Source organism: Amphiprion ocellaris, chromosome 21 (genome assembly GCF_022539595.1).
Source record: "Amphiprion ocellaris isolate individual 3 ecotype Okinawa chromosome 21, ASM2253959v1, whole genome shotgun sequence".
NCBI lineage: Eukaryota > Metazoa > Chordata > Actinopteri > Pomacentridae > Amphiprion > Amphiprion ocellaris.
This window is the reverse complement of record NC_072786.1, coordinates 13079533-13099461: the sequence shown is the minus strand read 5'-3', so window position 1 is coordinate 13099461 and position 19929 is coordinate 13079533. Positions and strand designations below refer to the sequence as shown.

Genomic DNA, 19929 nt, shown 5'->3' with positions numbered 1-19929 from the left:
CTTGGTTCTCTACCTTGAAAATCTATAATAGGTAGAAATAGTCGATGCAATTACAGTTTTCTATTTGATGAAACCATTTAAATGCAAATGGCGCATCAGTAACCACAAATTTATGGAAAAAGATGCAGAAATTTAAAAGTGCATGCTAGTAATATTTACATTTAGAACATATTCTGTAATTTAGATGCCTTCTTATTCATGGTAGCTTAAAATGTGAGCTTCAGTGTGTTGCCCTTGATCTTCAAAACATCAAATCCCACAGAAATGAAAAGCACAATGTGGATGCTTTTACTGCATAAAAACCAACAGAATTTACAAAACTCGCCCCTTTTTGTTGCCAGAATTTAAAAGTAAGTTTCAATTTACCATTTATAAAATATGATGGTGAAATGAGCAGAGCATTGTCTAAGGTCATGAATCTCTTTAGCTGCTAACCTCACATGTCTGATTCTAGATTTCCACTCAGCAAGCATCACTAAAAGTCAACCTGATGGATTCAAGACCATTTGGATAAAAATTTAAGACAGATGTCAACTTATAGATATTCTTTAAGCGTAAAATGAATAAGAAGAAATAATGCACAACCATAATCCATCATTCGTAGCTGCTGAGCAAACACCTGAAGACTGATGAATCCATCTGTGTTTGTTACAAGTGGCGATGTTAACTGGGAGGCAGAAGCAGACAGGCAGCTCCAGCTCTACAGCAGAACAACCAAACACAGGTTCAGGGAGCATTCAGGGGTCACACACATTCTCTCCTGACACCTCCCACACTATCTGCAGCACGGTGAGCGCTACAACAGGAAATGCCAAACTCCAAATAAGGCGGCAGCAGAGTGATAGCAGATAGCAGGCAGCGATGGTGAAGTACACTGCAGTCCTGAGGCAAATCTGCCCACATGAATATTAACACCAGCTACTACTCACTCTCTCTTCACACATACTGCATCCTTGCACATTTGAATGCACCTCACACGAATACACGTACGAAAAAAAGCATTTCACAGGCCGAAATTCCCGATCCCAACACACGTGTACATGTCTTTTAGCGTGAAAACTTGCCAATAGGTAAACTAATTAAACTAACGGAAGTGTGGATGCGAGTGTGGCGTGTGTGTGTACGTTCTATTGTATGAGGTATATGATCCTGCAGCGTCTAACGAAGGCAGGAACCATCTGGTGTTGGGATGTGAGACAATCTGTCCATTTGGAGAGGTGACAAAGAAGGTGATAAGCACAGAGACACACACACACACACACACACACACACACACACACACACACACACACACACACACACACACACACACACACACACACACACACACACACACACACACACACACACACACACACACACACACACACACACACACACACACACACACACACACACACAGTATCTGGAATTGTGTCAGGAAAAGGGAATCCAGTACATTCACGTACACACAACACATTTCAGTTCATTTGTACCAAGTGCAGTCTCTATGGTAACTAGTTGCTGTCATGGCAACCAAGTACAAGCGGTAGAAGAAAGACTGAACTCTCATGACTGTCCTCAATTTATTTTGGACCCCTCATACACACACACACACTTAGTAATTTTAAGGTTTTCCGAACACATTCCCAGTTGTATGTGTACACTTCCTAAAACTGCATGTTGTAATAATACAGGGGAATGCAGGGACAAGTCAGACCCTGCAGGTGAATCACACACGCACACACCCACACACACACACCTACACAACACAAATGCACACTAACAGGCCTTCACATGCAAGAGACAGGCATGAAGCAGCAAAAGCTTTTTCTGCATTTCTGTTCTGTACTCTAGCAGCAGTGGATCAGGAGGATGTACCAGAAAAAAATAGATATTTGTCATCCACACAGACTATGCTAAGCTTTCTCTGCCCAGCTGAGTATCCCTTTAATATTGAACATCAGAGGTGACCAAGATGGGGTTTAGCAACCTTTCAAAGACTCAGAAGATTCATCTTAAGAGATAAACAAGTTTTTAATTGAGTGTTTCCACTTTATCTCATCCATTTAGCTCAGCGAGGTTACACATTACTTAACAGATTTTGCACATAAAGTCAAGGATCATTTTATAAAATGTGACCAATTGTTTCAGAATAAATAATATATGAGGTAATCACATACTTCTTTAAGATACTGTGTTATTGTATCAGTAATGGTGCAATTTTATATGCAGAACATATTTCTACATCACAATTACATCCTCTACCATTCCTTCTAATACTCCAATACTACCCCTTTTTTTAACTTCATGGATTTCCCTGACTTCATGCCTCTTACTTAATGAATTGAAACTCTTGAACACATGACAAGAGGGTGGCAGTACTCTCAGAACACATCACAAAGTGTTATGGTTAGAAACTACTGTTTTAGACTAGGCTGGGCGATGTTGCAAATCAGTGAGCAGAACTACTATCATGCAGAAAAAACCCCAAAGAAACTTAACTGATAAAATAATTACTGTTTAAAAAAAATAGGATTAGTCCATCAACACCAGTCTCAATCTAATATTTTTATCTATACACACTTGCCAACAAAAATATGCATCACTATAGTAATTTTACACTTAATAATCTGTGCACAATGTCAGAAACCTCGACCAGAGAGCGATTAAGATTCTATACACACCTATACCCAGACAAAAGGTGTACACAAGAACATAAAGGCTCAACTTTCCATCCTCTCTGACCTTCAAACCCTTGCCATTTTCAGAATATACAGAGGTAACCAAGGACACAGTGCACTCATACACAAACACAGACACACACGAAGGCACCCTCCTCTGATATCGGGGTCCACTCATCTAGAAAACATTAAGGGAATTGTTCCTTAAGGACCAGAAACTATCTCCACTCCACCGTTGAGAACGTGGCTTTCCAAAATGAAATCCATTTCTAATTGCTTCGCTCTAGGATCTCTGAGGACTCACTTTAAATGAGAGCAATTTGGTGCCTTGGCGCAGTTGTTTTGTACCTCCTTTACTTCAAGACACAAGGTCTGGCTGAACTAAGAGGCAGCAGCACCACCATGTGGATCTTTAACGGAGGTGTCTGTGTCTCACTGTACTGCAGGGAAATGAATATGCATATCAGGAAGATCAGGTGATTCATTTACCACCAAGTAAAACAGACACACAATGACTGACACCTTGAACAAGAATGCTTTCTGGCATTAGATGGATTACTTAGCTGTGATTTATTTTCACCTATATGCTTAATTATATTTTCCCCATACTTTTTGCCAACGTATTCATGTTCATTCAGCATTTTTTTTTTTTTTTTTGCTGTATTTATGCTGCTTCAGCTCATAGACCAATCAAAGATTACTGTCTAGCTAAAACTGTGCTATCATTAATCAGTGTCACACTTTACAAAGCTGTACAGACAGGCTTATAAACTATAACCAAATATTTATATGACACTACACAAGATATCTTGGAAATTCTCCTGGTTTTAACAGAACAATCAGGACTTTTCTTTTAAGTGAAAATCAATCAAACGCATTGTTAGCCAGACTTTATTGGTTTATAAGCTTCATATTTCAGTCCAGATCCTGTTCAGACGCTCCTAAACAAGCTTTTCTCACAGCCTGGCAGGCCCCCATGCTCAGCTGAGGACAAAAAATTATTCTTAAGACAGATTTTTACCAAGAGACTTGTGATATTAAAAGCAGGCTGATAGAGTTATAATGTCTTGTTATTATTATGCTCTCAAGTACCTGACATAGCCTCCAAATTAGTTTGGATTCGGGGGGAAATTAAGGGCGCAAAGCAGCTTAAATGGCAGCTCCCCAAAGACGAAGACATTCAAAAGCCGCTGACCTCTCACACACAGCCCATTCTAACAGGAAGGAATTCCAGAAAACACTCTTTTGACAAGCTGTAACCACCAAATTTGTCTTATATTTATCCGGTTTCCTGGATAAAAGTTATCTGACTGCTCAGTTAAGTAATTCACGAGTCACTGCAGTTCTATAGGTGAAGGCAAATGATCTGAACAGTTCGGTGGAATGTAATTTGTTAAACTCGGACAAAAAAACTCCAATTATAAGCAGCGTGTGCACACTTACTCAAATAATTTTAATAATGAATTCTGATCAATTATTAATATCATTTTAATAATTTAAAAAAGAAAGTCTGATTTAATGAGTTTTCATTTCAGGTCCTGAGACTTTTGAGTCCCTCGTTACTATGAACAGTCACAATCATGAATTAGTGTGCTTACATTGACTCTAATAACTGTACATACACACACACTGTCCTTATTGATGCAAGACTGGTATTGATTCAGTTTCTTTTGCTCCAAAACACATGTTAAAGGATCCTTGCAGCTTGTTGCAGCTCAGGTCTTATGATTTGGCCTTTTTTTCTTGCTGGTAACTTGGTGTTATTGTTACTCAAATAAAATTATGACCCAAATTGTCCATTGTGAACATGTACCACAGTGTGCAGACCAACATTTTGGGTCTGCTCACTTCTGTTTTTACCTACAAATTCAGTGTTGTGGTTGGTCAAAGCAAGTTTAACACGAAATCGGCAGTTTGTGTCTGATGTTTCTTTATTTTATTTATTTAATTTAATTTATTTTATTATTTATACACAAAGGGATAATTATTGTCCAATTTCTAAACAATGTTTCAGAGATATAAATGGTTAAATATCTATGCTTTTAGTTTGTATTAGTTTGTAATATTTTAAATGTGGCCATGTTGTATGTTCATTTCTGTTGACTGCAGAACAATGTAAAAAAGAAGAAAAGGGTAAGTTATCTCATTGTGACATTTTTGTGCTGTTTAAAGACATGATATAAAAGGTATGCATATTTATTGGAAAGAAGGAATTATATACATCACTATATAAACAGAACTTTATATTTTGAGTCAAAGCTGATGAGTTACATATCCTGTATCTTTTAAAAATTTGCCTCTGCTGTTAAGATGAAGCACAATCAACAGAAATACAAAAAATTAGGCTCAAGTTATAGTAAACGACAGTTATCTGCTTGCATCTATGCAGATTAAACCTGACAGTCGACCTGGACGAGGTGTAATTCAGGTGAGTCAGTCTCCTCCAATGAAATAAACCCTGAATCCCAAAGTTATGCACAGAAAATACTGCAGAGTGAAGCCTTGCACCTGCTCTCTGCCTGCAGTACAGTGTGTGTGAGTGTGTAACTGAGTGTGGACAGGCAGGAATAAAGGCTGTTTTGAGATGCTCTTCTAATCCCACAACAGCAGGACTGCACATATGTGCCCAATCAAACGGACACACACACCTCTATACCCCTCCCACACACACACTTGTATCTCATTTTAAAATGCTCCAACAATGCTCAACACTCCTCTCTGGTCTCCCTGGACACCACAGCATCTGTTGCCCATAGCGATTACCTGGTGATTACACGAAAGCAGCAGCCAAATTCTATTTTTAAAGATTCAATTTCTTTTTTTCTCTCTCTTTTCCCAACCCCCTCATTGCCCTCTCTTCCCAGCATCACTTTATTTTATTCTGCCACTGCGATATCTTTCTCTCCTTCATCTCCTGACAAACACACACCTCTCTCAGGTACAGCAGTGACCTCTCCATCACCCCAGAGACTACTTCAGTGTCAGTGTGCTGCTGCAGTGGTGCAGTCATTAGAGTACACTGTGTACACACACACGCACACACGCACACACACACGCACACACACACACACACACACACACACACACACACACACACACACACACACACACACACACACACACACACACACACACACACACACACACACACACACACACACACACTCTGTCACATGCACTCACATGAGATCGATAAGAAGCGGTAACATCCATGTGATCAGTCCAGGTTCACGGTCTGTGTTCCAGCTGTTGGCTGGGGCTCTGCAGACTAGTGGAGGGTAATAGGTGATGTTGTCTAAAATATTCCTATTGATTCCTGGATATGACTGTAAAATTTAGCACTACAGTAATACAAAGGGGAAAAAAGTCAAAGTTCAGATAGTTATTTGAATTTAGTAAATTGAGTTTATGAGCAGTTGGTTTTCCAGCTCCTTTTCATTTTAAAGTAAAAATTATTTTTGATATTCATTTAATATTGAAAACTTTTTCAGTCCTAATATATGCTTAATTATATGGTAGCCAACAGATATGTTTTAAATCTGTGGATGGGCCTGTTGGGCACTTTAAGCATGGACAGACTACTGAGTGGACCTGAGCCAAGACACCCAAAGAGACCCAAAGAGAACTAAGAGCCTCTTTTTGAAGTAAGTTTTTCAGAATCTTGTTTGAAAGTCACGAAGCTCAACCACATACAGTCATATTCTTTGAACTGGATTCTCTTATACTGATAGTGTTTTATCTACTTTTTGTATGCTTTGTTTGCTTCTTTAATGTGACATCAACAAGCGCTGTGACGGAAGTTGTAAATCAGCTTCTCAGCTAAATCTGACACATATAAGTTTTGCGTTAACACTAAATAAAAGAATGAAGGAAAGGGTATCTCCTGACAAGGTGTCTGTGTTTTTTGTTGTTGTATTTTCATTGATACAGATGCATATTGCACACTTTGGTAACCTACATTAACTACAGTAAATATGAATACATATTTGACACCAAAAACCTCCAATTTGAATTTAAGGTAACCAGCATCAAAGGTTTATTTTGATCATTGTCTGATGTGTGCTGTGGTATTTGCAGGAACATGTACCTCTGTGCCCTTTGCTTACGTTACCTTAATTTAACTGGAAGTGAACAAGCTGAACAGCATGTCTGTTCTCCCGAAATTTAGTGCCATACATCACTCAGTCTTTTCTAGGACAGTGCCATAGACTTTAGAGGAAAATATCACTTAATTCTAGGAATAACCTGAAATAATATGAAGATAAGTGATCTCTAAAGAAATATTACATAAAACCAAAGTAATATGTTTCGTAGTTCAGTTTCCAGACCAAACTAGGTGAACTGAAGTATTGTTGAATAAGAAAAAAAACTTCAGCAAACTGTCACCACAAAGTTGGGTACACAGTAGTCTAAAATATAATCCTGTGCTTTGGCCTTAAGGTTTCCTTTAACTGGAACAAAAGAAGCCTGGAACAAATTTTGAGAAGCTCCTCATTACTCAGAAATATGTGGACTCATACACTACTGTGTACTTGTGCAGCCTCTTGTGGCTTCACTTTGCATTGCAGTGCAGCTTCTGGACAGATCTGTAAATTCATCTTATAGACAGAATCTTATGCTGCAAGGTTTTATATTTACATGCACATGCAGGTCTAAAGTATACATGTACATCATTTACATCTTAAAGCTGTCCTATTTTACATAGAGGAAAGGAGGCTGAAGTGTAGTTTGGCTTGTGTTTTAAGTGTTACATTTAAAACACATACATAAACACATAAGCATGTATTAACACTTTTCCTATCTCACATATGCATCCAGAAACACACACACACACACAGAAGTGCGGCATGTGGGCGGCATCCCCAGCGCTATGAAACATCTTGCATCCCACATGCTTATATAACTCCCTCTCCACCTCCTCCAGCTGATCACTCATCACTTTATCACTTTATCCTCCGCTGGGAAGGAAAAACACCCCTTCTCTCTCTCTCTCTTTTTCTTTCTCTCTCATTGCAATCAGCCAGCCGGGCGCCCGCTGCAATCGAGCATGATTTCGTTACACTCGCAGCATCAAAGGAGCACATCACTCCAATGAGATCAGACTGCAGTAAATCTCTGGCGAAGATTTTATGTTGGTAAAAATTGAATCATAAACCTGCACTACTTGTGACAACATAGGAGCTCAAATGTCAAGCCTAGTTATCATCCACCATCACTAACATTTACAGAAGGAGAGAATTCCACATTCAGCCGCTGGTTAACGTCTACTCTGCGTTATTAATGCAAACTTCAAACCTCTATAGCAAGATGCAGAGCTGTTGTGACAAAAAAAAGGAAAAATACTTAGTAAGGTTATGATGTAACAGCAAAAATGCACCTCTCTCCTGTTTGTATTCTCAGCACGCATTGCACAGTAATGAAAAGAAATGGCTGATGGGCATTCTTCACAGTATGGACTCGGCATCCTTCCCACAGAGGGAACTTTCAGATCGACTTCAGCCTTGTTTTGGGTATGAAGCCAAACCTTGTGCAGATACTGATGTATGAGTCTCCAGTGCAATATATTGAGTGCATGATACAAATTCACTCTGTCACTAAGGTGAAAGATGAGGACACAAGCCCACAAGCACTGAGCCTCACAAAGCACCAGCTGTGGCTCCACTGTCCTTTATTACAAGGGAAAATGTCTATTGTAATCAGATATTTAAGCAAAAAATGCGTTTTCTTTGGTTTTAATGTGAAGTTAATCTGTCTGTGAGTTGGTGAAGTTTGTCCTGTTATTAAACAGGAAGACAAACTAAGGATTGCTCCACTATCAAATTAAGGGAACTATAATCATCAGTCTGTCCCGTTTTGCAAATACATGAAGTATCAGATTCTCTAAACTTTCCTACTTTTACTTTTGTATGAAAATGTAAATCTTTTTCTAAAAAAAAAAAAAAAAAAATCACAAATGTATACTTTCATTTTAAAATTTCCTCTCCTGGCATTGATCAAACCTCTAAAATCATCTTTGATCATGAAACTTCCATATTTCAAACCTTTTCCATTTAAATAATCCCTTACTGCCGTGGTTTAGATGTAACTCCACACACTGCCTTCTTTAGTATGCGTGGAGCTATGAATATGCAAATAGTTCCCCCACTTGCTGCAGTTCAAACAAACCTCCTCACCTTCGATTCTGCTCAGTCGCTGTGAAACTACTCTACACAATGGAAAGGATGTTACTGGATAAAATAGAGCATTTGTTGGGGACTATTTTTGAGCTATGGATTGATTTTTGCTGTTCTTTTGTGCTCTAGTCAGTATTTATGGCAGCTGAATGCTGTATGTGGATTTGACTCAGTAAACTACACTCCTCACCGTTATTGGTATGAAGTCAAGTGTTTAACAATAGGACTCACTGATGTGTCTTTTCATTACATGATATCAAAGAAAATACGGATTACCACCTCCTTTATCCTTAAAGAAAGACATTTTTCATCACTACTGAAGGAGCTGGTTGCAGATCTTAGACTTACATTGATGAGTTCAATCTCCCAGATCTTTTTGACCAGCTCCATGGAGGTGTAACCGTTGATGAGGAAAGACTTGGTGTAGTCTCCAAGCTCCAAGGACTCCAGCCACTCTGCCACTGATGTGGGGTTGTTGCCATCGTAACCGACAGGTCGCACCTTTGGCACAGGCAAAATGAAGAAAAAAGATTAGAGGAAAAACTTCACTTTTTCAAGTCTAGCGAGTTTTTGTTCTTTGTACTACTTTTCTGCTGTTCTTTACAAGATTTAAAAGAGTTCCTGGAGTGCTGAACAAACTTATTAGTATCTCGCTGCATACGAGGTGATATTTGTTTGAACTCTCATAAATGTATTGATATTATGAACACACTGGTTGTGTTATCTTTCTGCACATTTGGTTCGCTGCTTTAGACTGGGAGCTTTATAGTGCAGAACAGCTGCTATCTATAGAAAGCTTCTGTGCAAATGGTATCTCCCTACATACCTATTTCTTATATAACACGACAGCTGTTTAAATTCTGTTTGTATTATATTGGATTGCTGTGCTGCACTTTTTTTCCTTTTTTTTTTCCTCGATTCTGCTGCAGCAACCTCATATCTACATGGGGGTCATTAAAGATTTATTGAATGTTAAAGACCTTCCCCAGTTTGCAGAGCATGGAGAGAAATAGGTGAGGCAACTTTGTTAGTGCTCCTCATATTTATCCAGTTCAAACAAGCAAACACAAGGTTAACTTTTGAACACGGTCAGAGTAAGTCACCAAAAGAAGGATTACTGCTTTGAGTGCTTGGATACTTTGAGTGTAGCAGATAATTCATAATTCATTCACTTTTATTTTGACAGTCAAAACAGCTTCAGAGAGTCGATGCTGCTTCAAACAAACATCCCACAACCTCCATCTTAAGTTGAGCATGTGTTTGCCTACATGTGTCTGTGTGAGAGGGCAGACAAAAGTTGAAAGGTTTCATCTTGTACAGTGTTTTGAGAAGTTTAGTGGTGGTGAGAGGTGGAAAAATGCTGCACGGAGATCAAAGTTTCCTCCAAGTCTGTATGAAACCTGCTTATCTCTGAGCTCAGACTCCGCTTTTTTCTTTCTGTCCTCTCTTTTGCAGACGTCTTTTTTCTGCTCTCGCTCTGTGAAGTTGGATACATTTGATCTCACTTTGAGTCTCACACAAAAGCGTTTGACCTTGGTAACACACAGCGGCAGCCAGCATGAAGGTCTCCAAGTATCCTTTCGTACCATTTCAACACTCATTTCTACATTTTTAAGCAACCTCTGGCCTGTTTTCTGTAAGGGTCAACAATACTGGTACCAATTATCAGTAATCAAGGAGACAGATTATTGATATTTGGACCCGAAACTTATTTACACATACATTATAATACCACAAACTCCAACACAAAACTTTGTTGGAATGCCTCAACTTGCCCTTCAGTGTTTACTGGCTGTGACCTGTAATGATAGTGCTGTAAGTGGGACATTGCTTGAGATTAAAGAGTGGCTTCATCAGAACAAAGCACTACATTTTAAAATTAATTTATTTTATCAGCAATCAAGAATGACTACAATAATCTGATTTTATTTAATATCAGATCCTATAATCAGCCATAATTGCTTGACTCCTAGTTCAAAGATGTCTTTATGTTTTCATTGTGTGTGTTTTACAGATACAGGAAGGCACAGATTTAGCACTTCCTTGCATCATTAAATTTTATGTTCTTTGAAGCTGTGATAATGTGGCGTAGTGCATCTTTCCCTGAATCCCTCTACTCCTTGGCTCAAGCGTTGAGCAGAAACCCAACCACCCACAGAGAGTTACATCACACGGAAACACAGATGTAGCAGAAGATTTGCTGAATTTTATATTAAACCAAAAAGATCGAGTGCAGCTACAAGTGAGGAACAGCTCTTGATTCTCGAAATGGAAATTTTGACTTGTAACGGATTTCTCTCCTTGAATTGACCAGAAGTTTATGTAACTTGCATGAAGCTGATACTACAAAAATCCGGTTTAAATGTACTGAATGTCTTCGATGTGAGACGCTCTTGTAAGAGTTTATGTGCAGCACTGACCCTGGGCAGCAGCCGTATGGCCTGCAGGAGACGTTGTCTGTGGGCTGAGTTGAGGATTCCAATCTCCAGCAGGTCCTGGTCCTCCACCACATTGCTGCCCTGTAAAACACCAAACACCAGCCAAGGTTAGTGTGTCTGCAACTCACAATGTTCTCCTCCACCTTACATGACTTTTGTGGGAGTTTTTGGCAAAATAGCAATACAACAGCCATATGTCTCCATTAAAAAAAACACAAACAGCACACCACGAGCAGCAGCTGTCATTGAAGCATTCAGCACTGCTACAAGTAAAAGTGTCAGTAGCTCATACGTTCAATGCATGGTCAGTTCACCACAACTCATTAATCTAACATGACTGTTTGACTATGCAAGTTTTAGCTACACATCAGGTTTATGTACACATTTCAAAATCTATTATGTGCTGTTTTAGATGTAGTTTTGTTGTGTTATGAAAATCTGTTTGCAGACTCTTAAATGTCAATCAAAGTGAACATCAAACGTACATTTGAATTTTTAAAATTTCATTATGTGTGGTAATGCAGTTGCCTAATAATGGGAATTAATGTTTAATAATTTGGTAGATTTTACAATGTACAGAGATGAATAAAAACTTTGAGCTCTATGGAAAGCTGAAAAAGTACATCTGCATGGTTCGCGAAGTGGTTTTTATGTCTGTGGTAGTAAACAAGTTAAAACGTGTAAAGAGATAGGCAGAGTCTCCTTTTAAATAACCACATCTTCTAAATTTATATTAATAGCACCAATATATTGGGGTGCTGGTCACTTCTTCGGTTCTATATTGATCAAGTCTTCTAACCACAAACGATCACACTCAAGTCATCAACATTTCGCCATGTTAAATTGAAGAACTGGAGATGAATTAGCAATGAGAGGTACATTTTGGTGTTTTTGTGCAGAGAGACACATATCAATAATTGTAAGGTTACTTGGATGTTGAGTACTATGCCTGTACGACTTGGAGACAGCATGTAACTGCATCTAACTTTTTAGTTTTTATTTATAAAACCATTTACACGACAGTTTTCAACCTTAGTCAGAGATGCTGTTCAATACTATATCTCCTAAATTGCAGCCTTTGCGATGTGCCAAATGCATTGTTTTACTGTGGCCCACATATGACTTTGTAGGAGTTTAACGGCCTATTAGTAATATAGTGCAACAACATTCACACAACTAGACTAGATAATGGTAACTACCAAAGGCTTCAACACCCCCAGTTAATTTTATCAGTCAATACTTGAACAAAAATAGCAATCTGTGAGTCAAGACATCATAGAGAACACAGCTAAGATTGTACCAACAAAGGCAGCAAGTTTTATACTTTTAAGACTCACACAAGCGACGCACACAGGAGCTTGCATGACTATTATACAGAGTTTCACCTTTAATTAATCCAGTGGGAAGTAATAAGAGAGCTATCAGTCATTCTTCCTCAGGAGAGACGGGGAGGGAATCTTAATGCAGATAGATAATTAGAGGAAAGCAGAGATGCAGTGTGCAGGTAGACAGCTGCGGCACAGAGAAAGGCCAAGTCAGCCAGAAACACTGTCACAAATATAGACTGTGACAGAAGCGAGAGGTAAAGCAAGGTAATCACCAAAATGATGGTAAAGAAACAGGAAAGGGAAAGGAGGAGTGTGACCAGCCTGCAGGCAGTCTCAGGGCCATCCACCCACCCACAGCACACACAGTGCACCAACACTCTGCTAGGACTGAAGGATTACACTCGTCAGTCCGTCCACATCGCCTTCCTGTCAAACTAATAACAGCGATAAACATCCAAGAGATGAGTAAAAAAGAACACAGGTTAGATACCAGATATCTGCTGCCTTCTCCATCTATTTGTCTTCAGTCCACAAGTTGACTCTGGGCACCGCTGTGCCCACGAAAAGGACATTTTGCTTCGAGGCTGTGACATTTTCATTCTAGATAGGAACTAGCTGTTGGTTAGTTTTCACTGAAGCTTCCTGATGTTTTTCAGCTACGATGCAAGAGACGTGTTGGTTTAAGTAGTTATTTGCAGGAATTCACTCATTAGTCTGTGTCATGGTGTACATCTGATAATTGCTATTATTCAGTATTAAAGTTGAGAGCAGATTTCAGTGGCTCTGTTGAAAACTGACTACTGCACTGGTCTAAATATGTTATAGTGCGTTCTACCGTATCATAGACATTTACTTTCTGTCTGACAAAGAACTTAAATATCAAACATGGAAGCAAAGTGGTGGAAAGTGTGAAGTTGTTCATGAAGAGTGGGAGCAGCACTGGAACTACAACTCAGTGATGAATGTTTGTGAGCAAAAGTTTACAGTTTTGGATCTTCTGGTGCTTTCTTTTTCCTGCTGAGGAGCCTTCGAGCAAAGTATGTGAGCTATTCCAGAAGACTATGATTGTACACCAGGTTGCAGAGAGTGAAGACAATTTCAAAGCTGGAAGACACATTCAGCACCGAGAATATATGTGTTAAATCTGTTTCTGTAATGTAATTACAGTAATGTAATGCAGTTTAATTTACATCTCAGCAAAATGCAGTGTGTGTATCTTTTTCATCCTTTACATTTACATCTACAAAGCAGATTTATGCAAGAATTAGCATTATTCACATCAGTGTTTCCAAGCTAGCAGTAATCAGTGGAACAGCACTGTGCATGAAATCACCAACCTTGTGCATATGTACTTGATACTCGGCTCTTATAAATGTTACGTCTCTGTGCTAAAAATGGTCCAAAGCTCTACAGAGTACCTTTAATTGTTGTAACAGATAGCTAGCTTTGGTGCAGTTTCATCTATTAATCCATGCTCTGTGTTTATAAATCCCACTAATTCCCACTAAAGTATTTCTTTTGTCTTTTTTATAAGCATAAAACCCCCAGCAAGTTCCCTAAACTTCACCTTAAAGAATGAAAGAACTGTTCACTTGCCCCTAATTACAAAATGGACAAAATATAAAGGGCAAAAATTAATAATGCATCTCTTTTCTTGAAATTTGTGAACATGTAATATTATTTACACTGTACATTCAATATAGGTAACCAAAAGATTAGTTAAGAATTTAGAAAATATGAAAAAAGAATGTGATTAACTTGATTATTACATCCTTTCTCAAACAGTACAAAATGTTTCCTAAAATTAGAGTTGGGATTTTATTATTATTTCCTATTAATCCTTGCAAGCCTCTTACTTCTGTTTAGCGTTCAACTTGTGGAAGTTATAGAAATTCGAAACATCTACGCCTCAAAAGATCCAGCTGAAATGTTCTGAGTAAAAATAAATAGGAGCAGATCTCAAATGTTGATTACATTTGTATTTAACATTAAAAACACCTGTATTCCCCCAAATACTTGTTTGATTCAAATACTTAAAGTTCAGATTCAGAACCACAGCTTGATCAACTTTGTTTATTGCTCCCATATGAAATAAATTTTAACCGGGTGATTCTGACTCCTGAAATTGACATGACATGATGAGTTGAGGGATTTTACGCCTTGGAAAGTTGAAAAAGTCAGTACAGCTTGGGCAAAAAAAAAAGTCCCTTAAAACTGAGCGATGTTGCTCCAGGCTTATTAGTAAAACTTTGTCTCCGGGGCTCCACTAGCTGGTCCCTGCACAGACTAGAAGATCAGAGGCAGCAACTGATTGGGCTCATTCTCTGGCTAAACTTATGGCTTCCACATTCTCCTCACCAACTTGTGCCTCTGTGAGTAGAGTGCAGTTCACAGATCAGCTCCCAGACTGATTAATAGAACTCAGAGCAGGGCTGGCGTTGGAGTCGCCATGCTACAGCTTCACAGCAGAGTAATGACTCAGAGTCAGGACAGAGTAGATTGTAAAGGGGATTCAAAGCCATAACTAATTGCTCCCTGTTGGGCTCCTGATACAGAAAGATGGAGTTCCTTAATGTTTGTTCTTTCTCTCCAAACCTATTTTCCTCTCTGTCTTTACATTATGTTTGCCCTATATCTGCCGTTTTCCAAGTGCGCATGATGGATCACGGGATAAATATCACAGGAATACATCAACACAACAACTGTTAGCATAAATAAGCGAGGAACACCAAGACTGACTATATGTTTTCTTGCCTCCGCTTTTCCTTTGAATGCTAATACTGTTTATCTTGTGTTCTGGATGTGAACCAAGCCACTGTAGCATGCTTACAATATGTATCAGGAATGGCTACATACTTGATATGCAGCGCTGGTATGAACACTAGCTCTATTTTGTTGGTGGCGGGAGGTGCTCAGCATCTACAGTGTTGATACAAATGCAGTGGCCTGTGATTATCCTGTGATACTTTGACCACACCGCTTAACAACAGCGGGTCACAAAAATTAAAATTCATGCACAGAGGCAGGGGGCAGAGGCAAGATTAGTGATGGAGCAAAAACTGATATTCAGCAGCAGTGGTGTCGGCCATTGTCGGCACCAACAGGCCAAGGCAGATGAGTGCTACAACTGAAGCGTAGCCTACTGTGTCTCTTCTAGTCTTTTCATACATGTATTCATCATTCCAGTCTTCTCTCTCATTTCTTTGCCGTTCTTCATTGCTCTGCAATCAAAGAAACAACCCTCTTTTCTTATCATTTTGCTCCTCTCTCTTGCTTAATAGCCACACCTTCTCCTCTCTGTCCTCACTTGCACTTTTAGTCCATAATTCTAAATCCTTTTGGTTCCTTTGCAAAGTTGCTGGTCTTGAGTTTATCTTCTTTGCCTGTGTGAAGAAGCAGCAGCGGCTTCAGTTTCTACAATTTTGTGGCAGTTCCAGAATTAATTCCTTTATGAGGAGGATTAGACGCACTATTTTTAAACAAAATATGGATACAGACGATGTTTTGCTTCCAATATTGTTGTTTCGTAGCTTCCCTGTGAGGAACAGTTCAGATCAAATTCATTTCACAAGCCTTGCAGTCTCTCATATCAGCTGCTGTCCTTTGGTAAACACTGCATTCATGAGACTTTATCTCCTCATTTCTGCTTCTATCTAGAACTGCAGCGGCATTCACTGCTGCAGTCGTGTGAAAACATTTGCCTTCAATTGGCTTCTCTCTTTCTTTCATTTCATTATGCTGAATGAAAACACATAAAAAGCACCAGGATCAAACAGCTTTTTACTGCACATAAAATTCTTTTACTTTCCACATTTAAGAGTGTCTCTGTGCCTCTACAGTCCACTGAGCACCAGTTTATGTGATGCTTACCAGAGTTTCTTTAGCATTTATGTCTCAAGTGAGCTATAACATAGCAGGCTTCATCTTGCAATTTCCACTATGAGCCTCTTCACTCTCCCACTTTCATTCTCATATACTGGAAACATATCTGACTGTCTATACTGGAGCTGAATGATATGAAAAACAAATCACATTGCGATTACTTTGACATACTGTGATTATGGTATGAGACACAATTGCATTGAGAATTGTTGTAATTTTCATTTCTTTTCCACAAAAAAAATATAAAAATGTGACTATTGCTGCAGCACATTTCTTTATGTGTCCAGAATATAATTTGTAAGCCACGTCATCTCTGTAGCACCACGATGCCTTTTTTTTCAGAATGCTATTTTGTGATACATTTATTAAGTATTGCAGCAATTCTCCTGCATCCAGTCCTGTCGCTTCGATGTTTCACTTGATCGTACTGCGATTTCTGGGCTACAGTTGTCTGTCTTGAGATGAAGAGCACGTATGTTTGATGTAGTTGATGAGCGTTAACTTGCAGAGTGACAGCAGTCAGAGGACTAAAAACTCAGGATGATCCTGTTAACTGGTTTTGAACATCATGAACTTTGATCACAGAACCTTCTGACTGGGTGCAGATGGACATTGAAAAAAAAATTTTGCACTCATTTAGGAATAATATACTCACAAAGAATGAAATATGTGATTTTAAAAAAGGCTGTTGTAGTGATGAACAGCTGGAGAATTACAGCATCAACCCATTCAGCTCTATGAAGTATTTTAGCATCCTTCAGTTCTACGTTATAATTTTACAGCCCACAACAACCATTTTGATTCACTGCTCTCATCGCCATCATTTCCAGACCAAACAGACAGCTGTTTTCAGTGAAAACGCTGAGATAATCCCACTGTATACCTGCCCAGCACCAAACGCCAACCAGCTGCTGAGGTGGAAAAAACAGAACTGAAGAAGACATTTTCTATGTGGCCACTAACAGAAATCCTATTCTTAACCCTGCCTGCTGGATGTTTAAATAGCCAACTGCTATTGCTTCTTCTAATACTAATCTACTTCCTTTGTTCAGCTCCTGTCTCATCTCTGGCTTTAGTTACATGATAAACACATGGATGTGCAGTCAAATAAAAAGGGTGCAATTAGTCTCCATCCAGTGTCTCCATAACAACCATTCCACCTCTTACATATTTGTCCATCAATCTGGCAGCACTTGTCCTCTACTGGCTGGTTAAGGTGACGAGACACACCCATCCTAATGACCTCCATTAGCAGTAAATGGTAGATTGGAATTGTGCATGTTTATATGCACACACATCTGTATATATTCCTGCACAGTACATGGTACCTTTTCACTGTCCTACATCGGTACAGATCAAACCCGAGGTCAAGTTAATTTGCAAACCAATCTATTCTACAGATGAACTTGAAGTGGCCCCAAAACGCAAAACAAAAAGCTTTTACTTTCTAACGCGCTGACTTGTTGCGGTTTGAATGTGCCATTTAACTTGATTTCCCGTACCGAGAGGAGCTGAAATGAATTTGACCCAATGCTCTCCTTGAAGGATCCACAATCAACGGTGAAAAAAGGAGCATTGGAAATACCAGCATAATTCTTGTAGACTGTGCCTCAACTGCATTAATATCAATCTGTGGCAGACAGTGAGTTTTCCCAAGGTCGGAAAACAGATTCCTGTCAAGTCATGAACAACAAAAAGAGGTTAAAAACTCCGCTGAGTGAGTGGAACGTCAGTAAAACTTTAAGACCCTGAGAGAGGCACCTCTCACTAAAGACACTTTGAAGTCACCGTGATGTTTGTAAGACTTTCATCTCAGCTCTTTTCAGTATTAATTGTATCTAAAGGCATTTCAGAGGAGACTGGGCTATTAAGAATCATTTTTAGACAAAAGCGGCAAGGTGAGGAGAGCAGAAAATCCCCATCTCTAGTACTGAAAAAAACTTAACGACTATAAAGTAGGTGCAAATGAGAGTAAAACAGATACATAAAGGAAGGGGCTCACTTGTGGACATTACTAACAGAGTAAATACATTTGTGCTGGAAAAAAAAATACTGCAATTGTGAAGACTCTCTGTGTGATGTTGCCTGGACACACACAGCTGCTGCAGTGACTTCTGCCTTCTAACTCATTTAACAACAAAGGCAAACAAATGCAAATGGCTAAATAATCTTCCTGAGACTTTCATGAAATGTATGTTTGAATTCAGTTGGAGAACTGATTGCTGCCAGCATGAAAAAAGGTTTTAATTTGTTTCATATTAAATTTCAATTTCAATTTCAATCAGAAGCTGTGATGAAGCGGTCAGGTTTATTAGGTTGGGGTGTAATTCCTACAATCATAGAAAGATAAAGGTAGTGGTTATGAATCAATTTGTTGGAGTCAATCAAAATGTTGCACAACTCAAGAGAATGCCGATGGACTTTATCACTTCAGTTTTATGTGGCTGACAGTATGTGTTCACAGTTAGTGTTCACAGTCATGCTGCTCCTGAAGGTTAGCCTTGTTAGCAGCTACAGCTTTGAAAATCCTAGTTTAGTGTCAGCATGATCCTCAGGTAGCCAAACTGGACAGCTAACAGACATCTTTTTACAACTAAAGTTAAAATAAGCTGAAGTTGCTTTACATTATGCTGCACAACTTCCTTGAGTAGACAGCAGGAAGATGTGCTTAAGTTATGCGACCCTTCAGGTGGTCAGCAAACACACCTGTAACTCCCTCACATTAAAGAGTGAAATGCTTCACCTGGTGGTCCATCCAGGTACTACAGCAAATACATCTAATAGATCAAATCAATAACAGCACTTCATCGATTAACAATTAAGCAGTAACGTCCCTAAAAAAAACAATTATTTTTGACATGATGGTAATGTTTTAGTCACCCTGATACCTTAAAAACAAGACTGTCAAAAATTATTTATAGACGTAGCATAGTAGTAAAGTGCTTTAATCATGAGTGCACTTGCATCAAAGTTAGCCCTTAAAACAGTTTTTAAGAATCGCTAAGAAATTCTGTAAAATCAACTGTTTGATCAAATGCTATTTGTTCCAATAACTTGTTTTGAATTCCAGTCTTTCACTTCTCTAAAAATCTATAGCATATGGCTTATTCTCCACCTTCTTCACATGCTTTAACTGCATTTTATCAGCCATTTATGCTGATAAAACATATATTTTGATGTAACAATTTTTTCTTGCATTGCTTGTAGGTATGTGAGAATCTGTACAAAAAACATTTATGCTGGAGGCATTACAAACACTGCAAGGATTTAGAGTGTGGTAGAAATATTAAGTAATTCAGAGATTGCTCCTTCCTTCTTTTTATTTCTCGTTTAACTTATTTCATGTCATCATTAACTTTCACTACATGTACTGTAATTATCAACGCTTTCAAACACTTTAATTTTAGCTATTAATTAGTTTATGTATGTGATCTGGGAAAATATT

The 19929-nt window shown here is 38.7% G+C and overlaps 1 protein-coding gene across 8 annotated transcripts in view; it reads right to left on the bottom strand.

Annotated features, from left to right (window-relative positions):
* anks1b (ankyrin repeat and sterile alpha motif domain containing 1B) overlaps positions 1-19929 on the bottom strand; it is a 269926-nt gene that overhangs the window by 36762 nt on the left and 213235 nt on the right. For all 8 annotated transcript variants that reach the window (XM_055006381.1, XM_055006380.1, XM_055006379.1 and 5 more), the window contains 2 exons: positions 11257-11355; positions 9185-9337 (listed from right to left, as the gene is read on the bottom strand). In XM_055006381.1, the coding sequence (XP_054862356.1) occupies positions 9185-9337; positions 11257-11355 (252 nt within the window). The remainder of the gene's footprint in view (positions 1-9184; positions 9338-11256; positions 11356-19929) is intronic.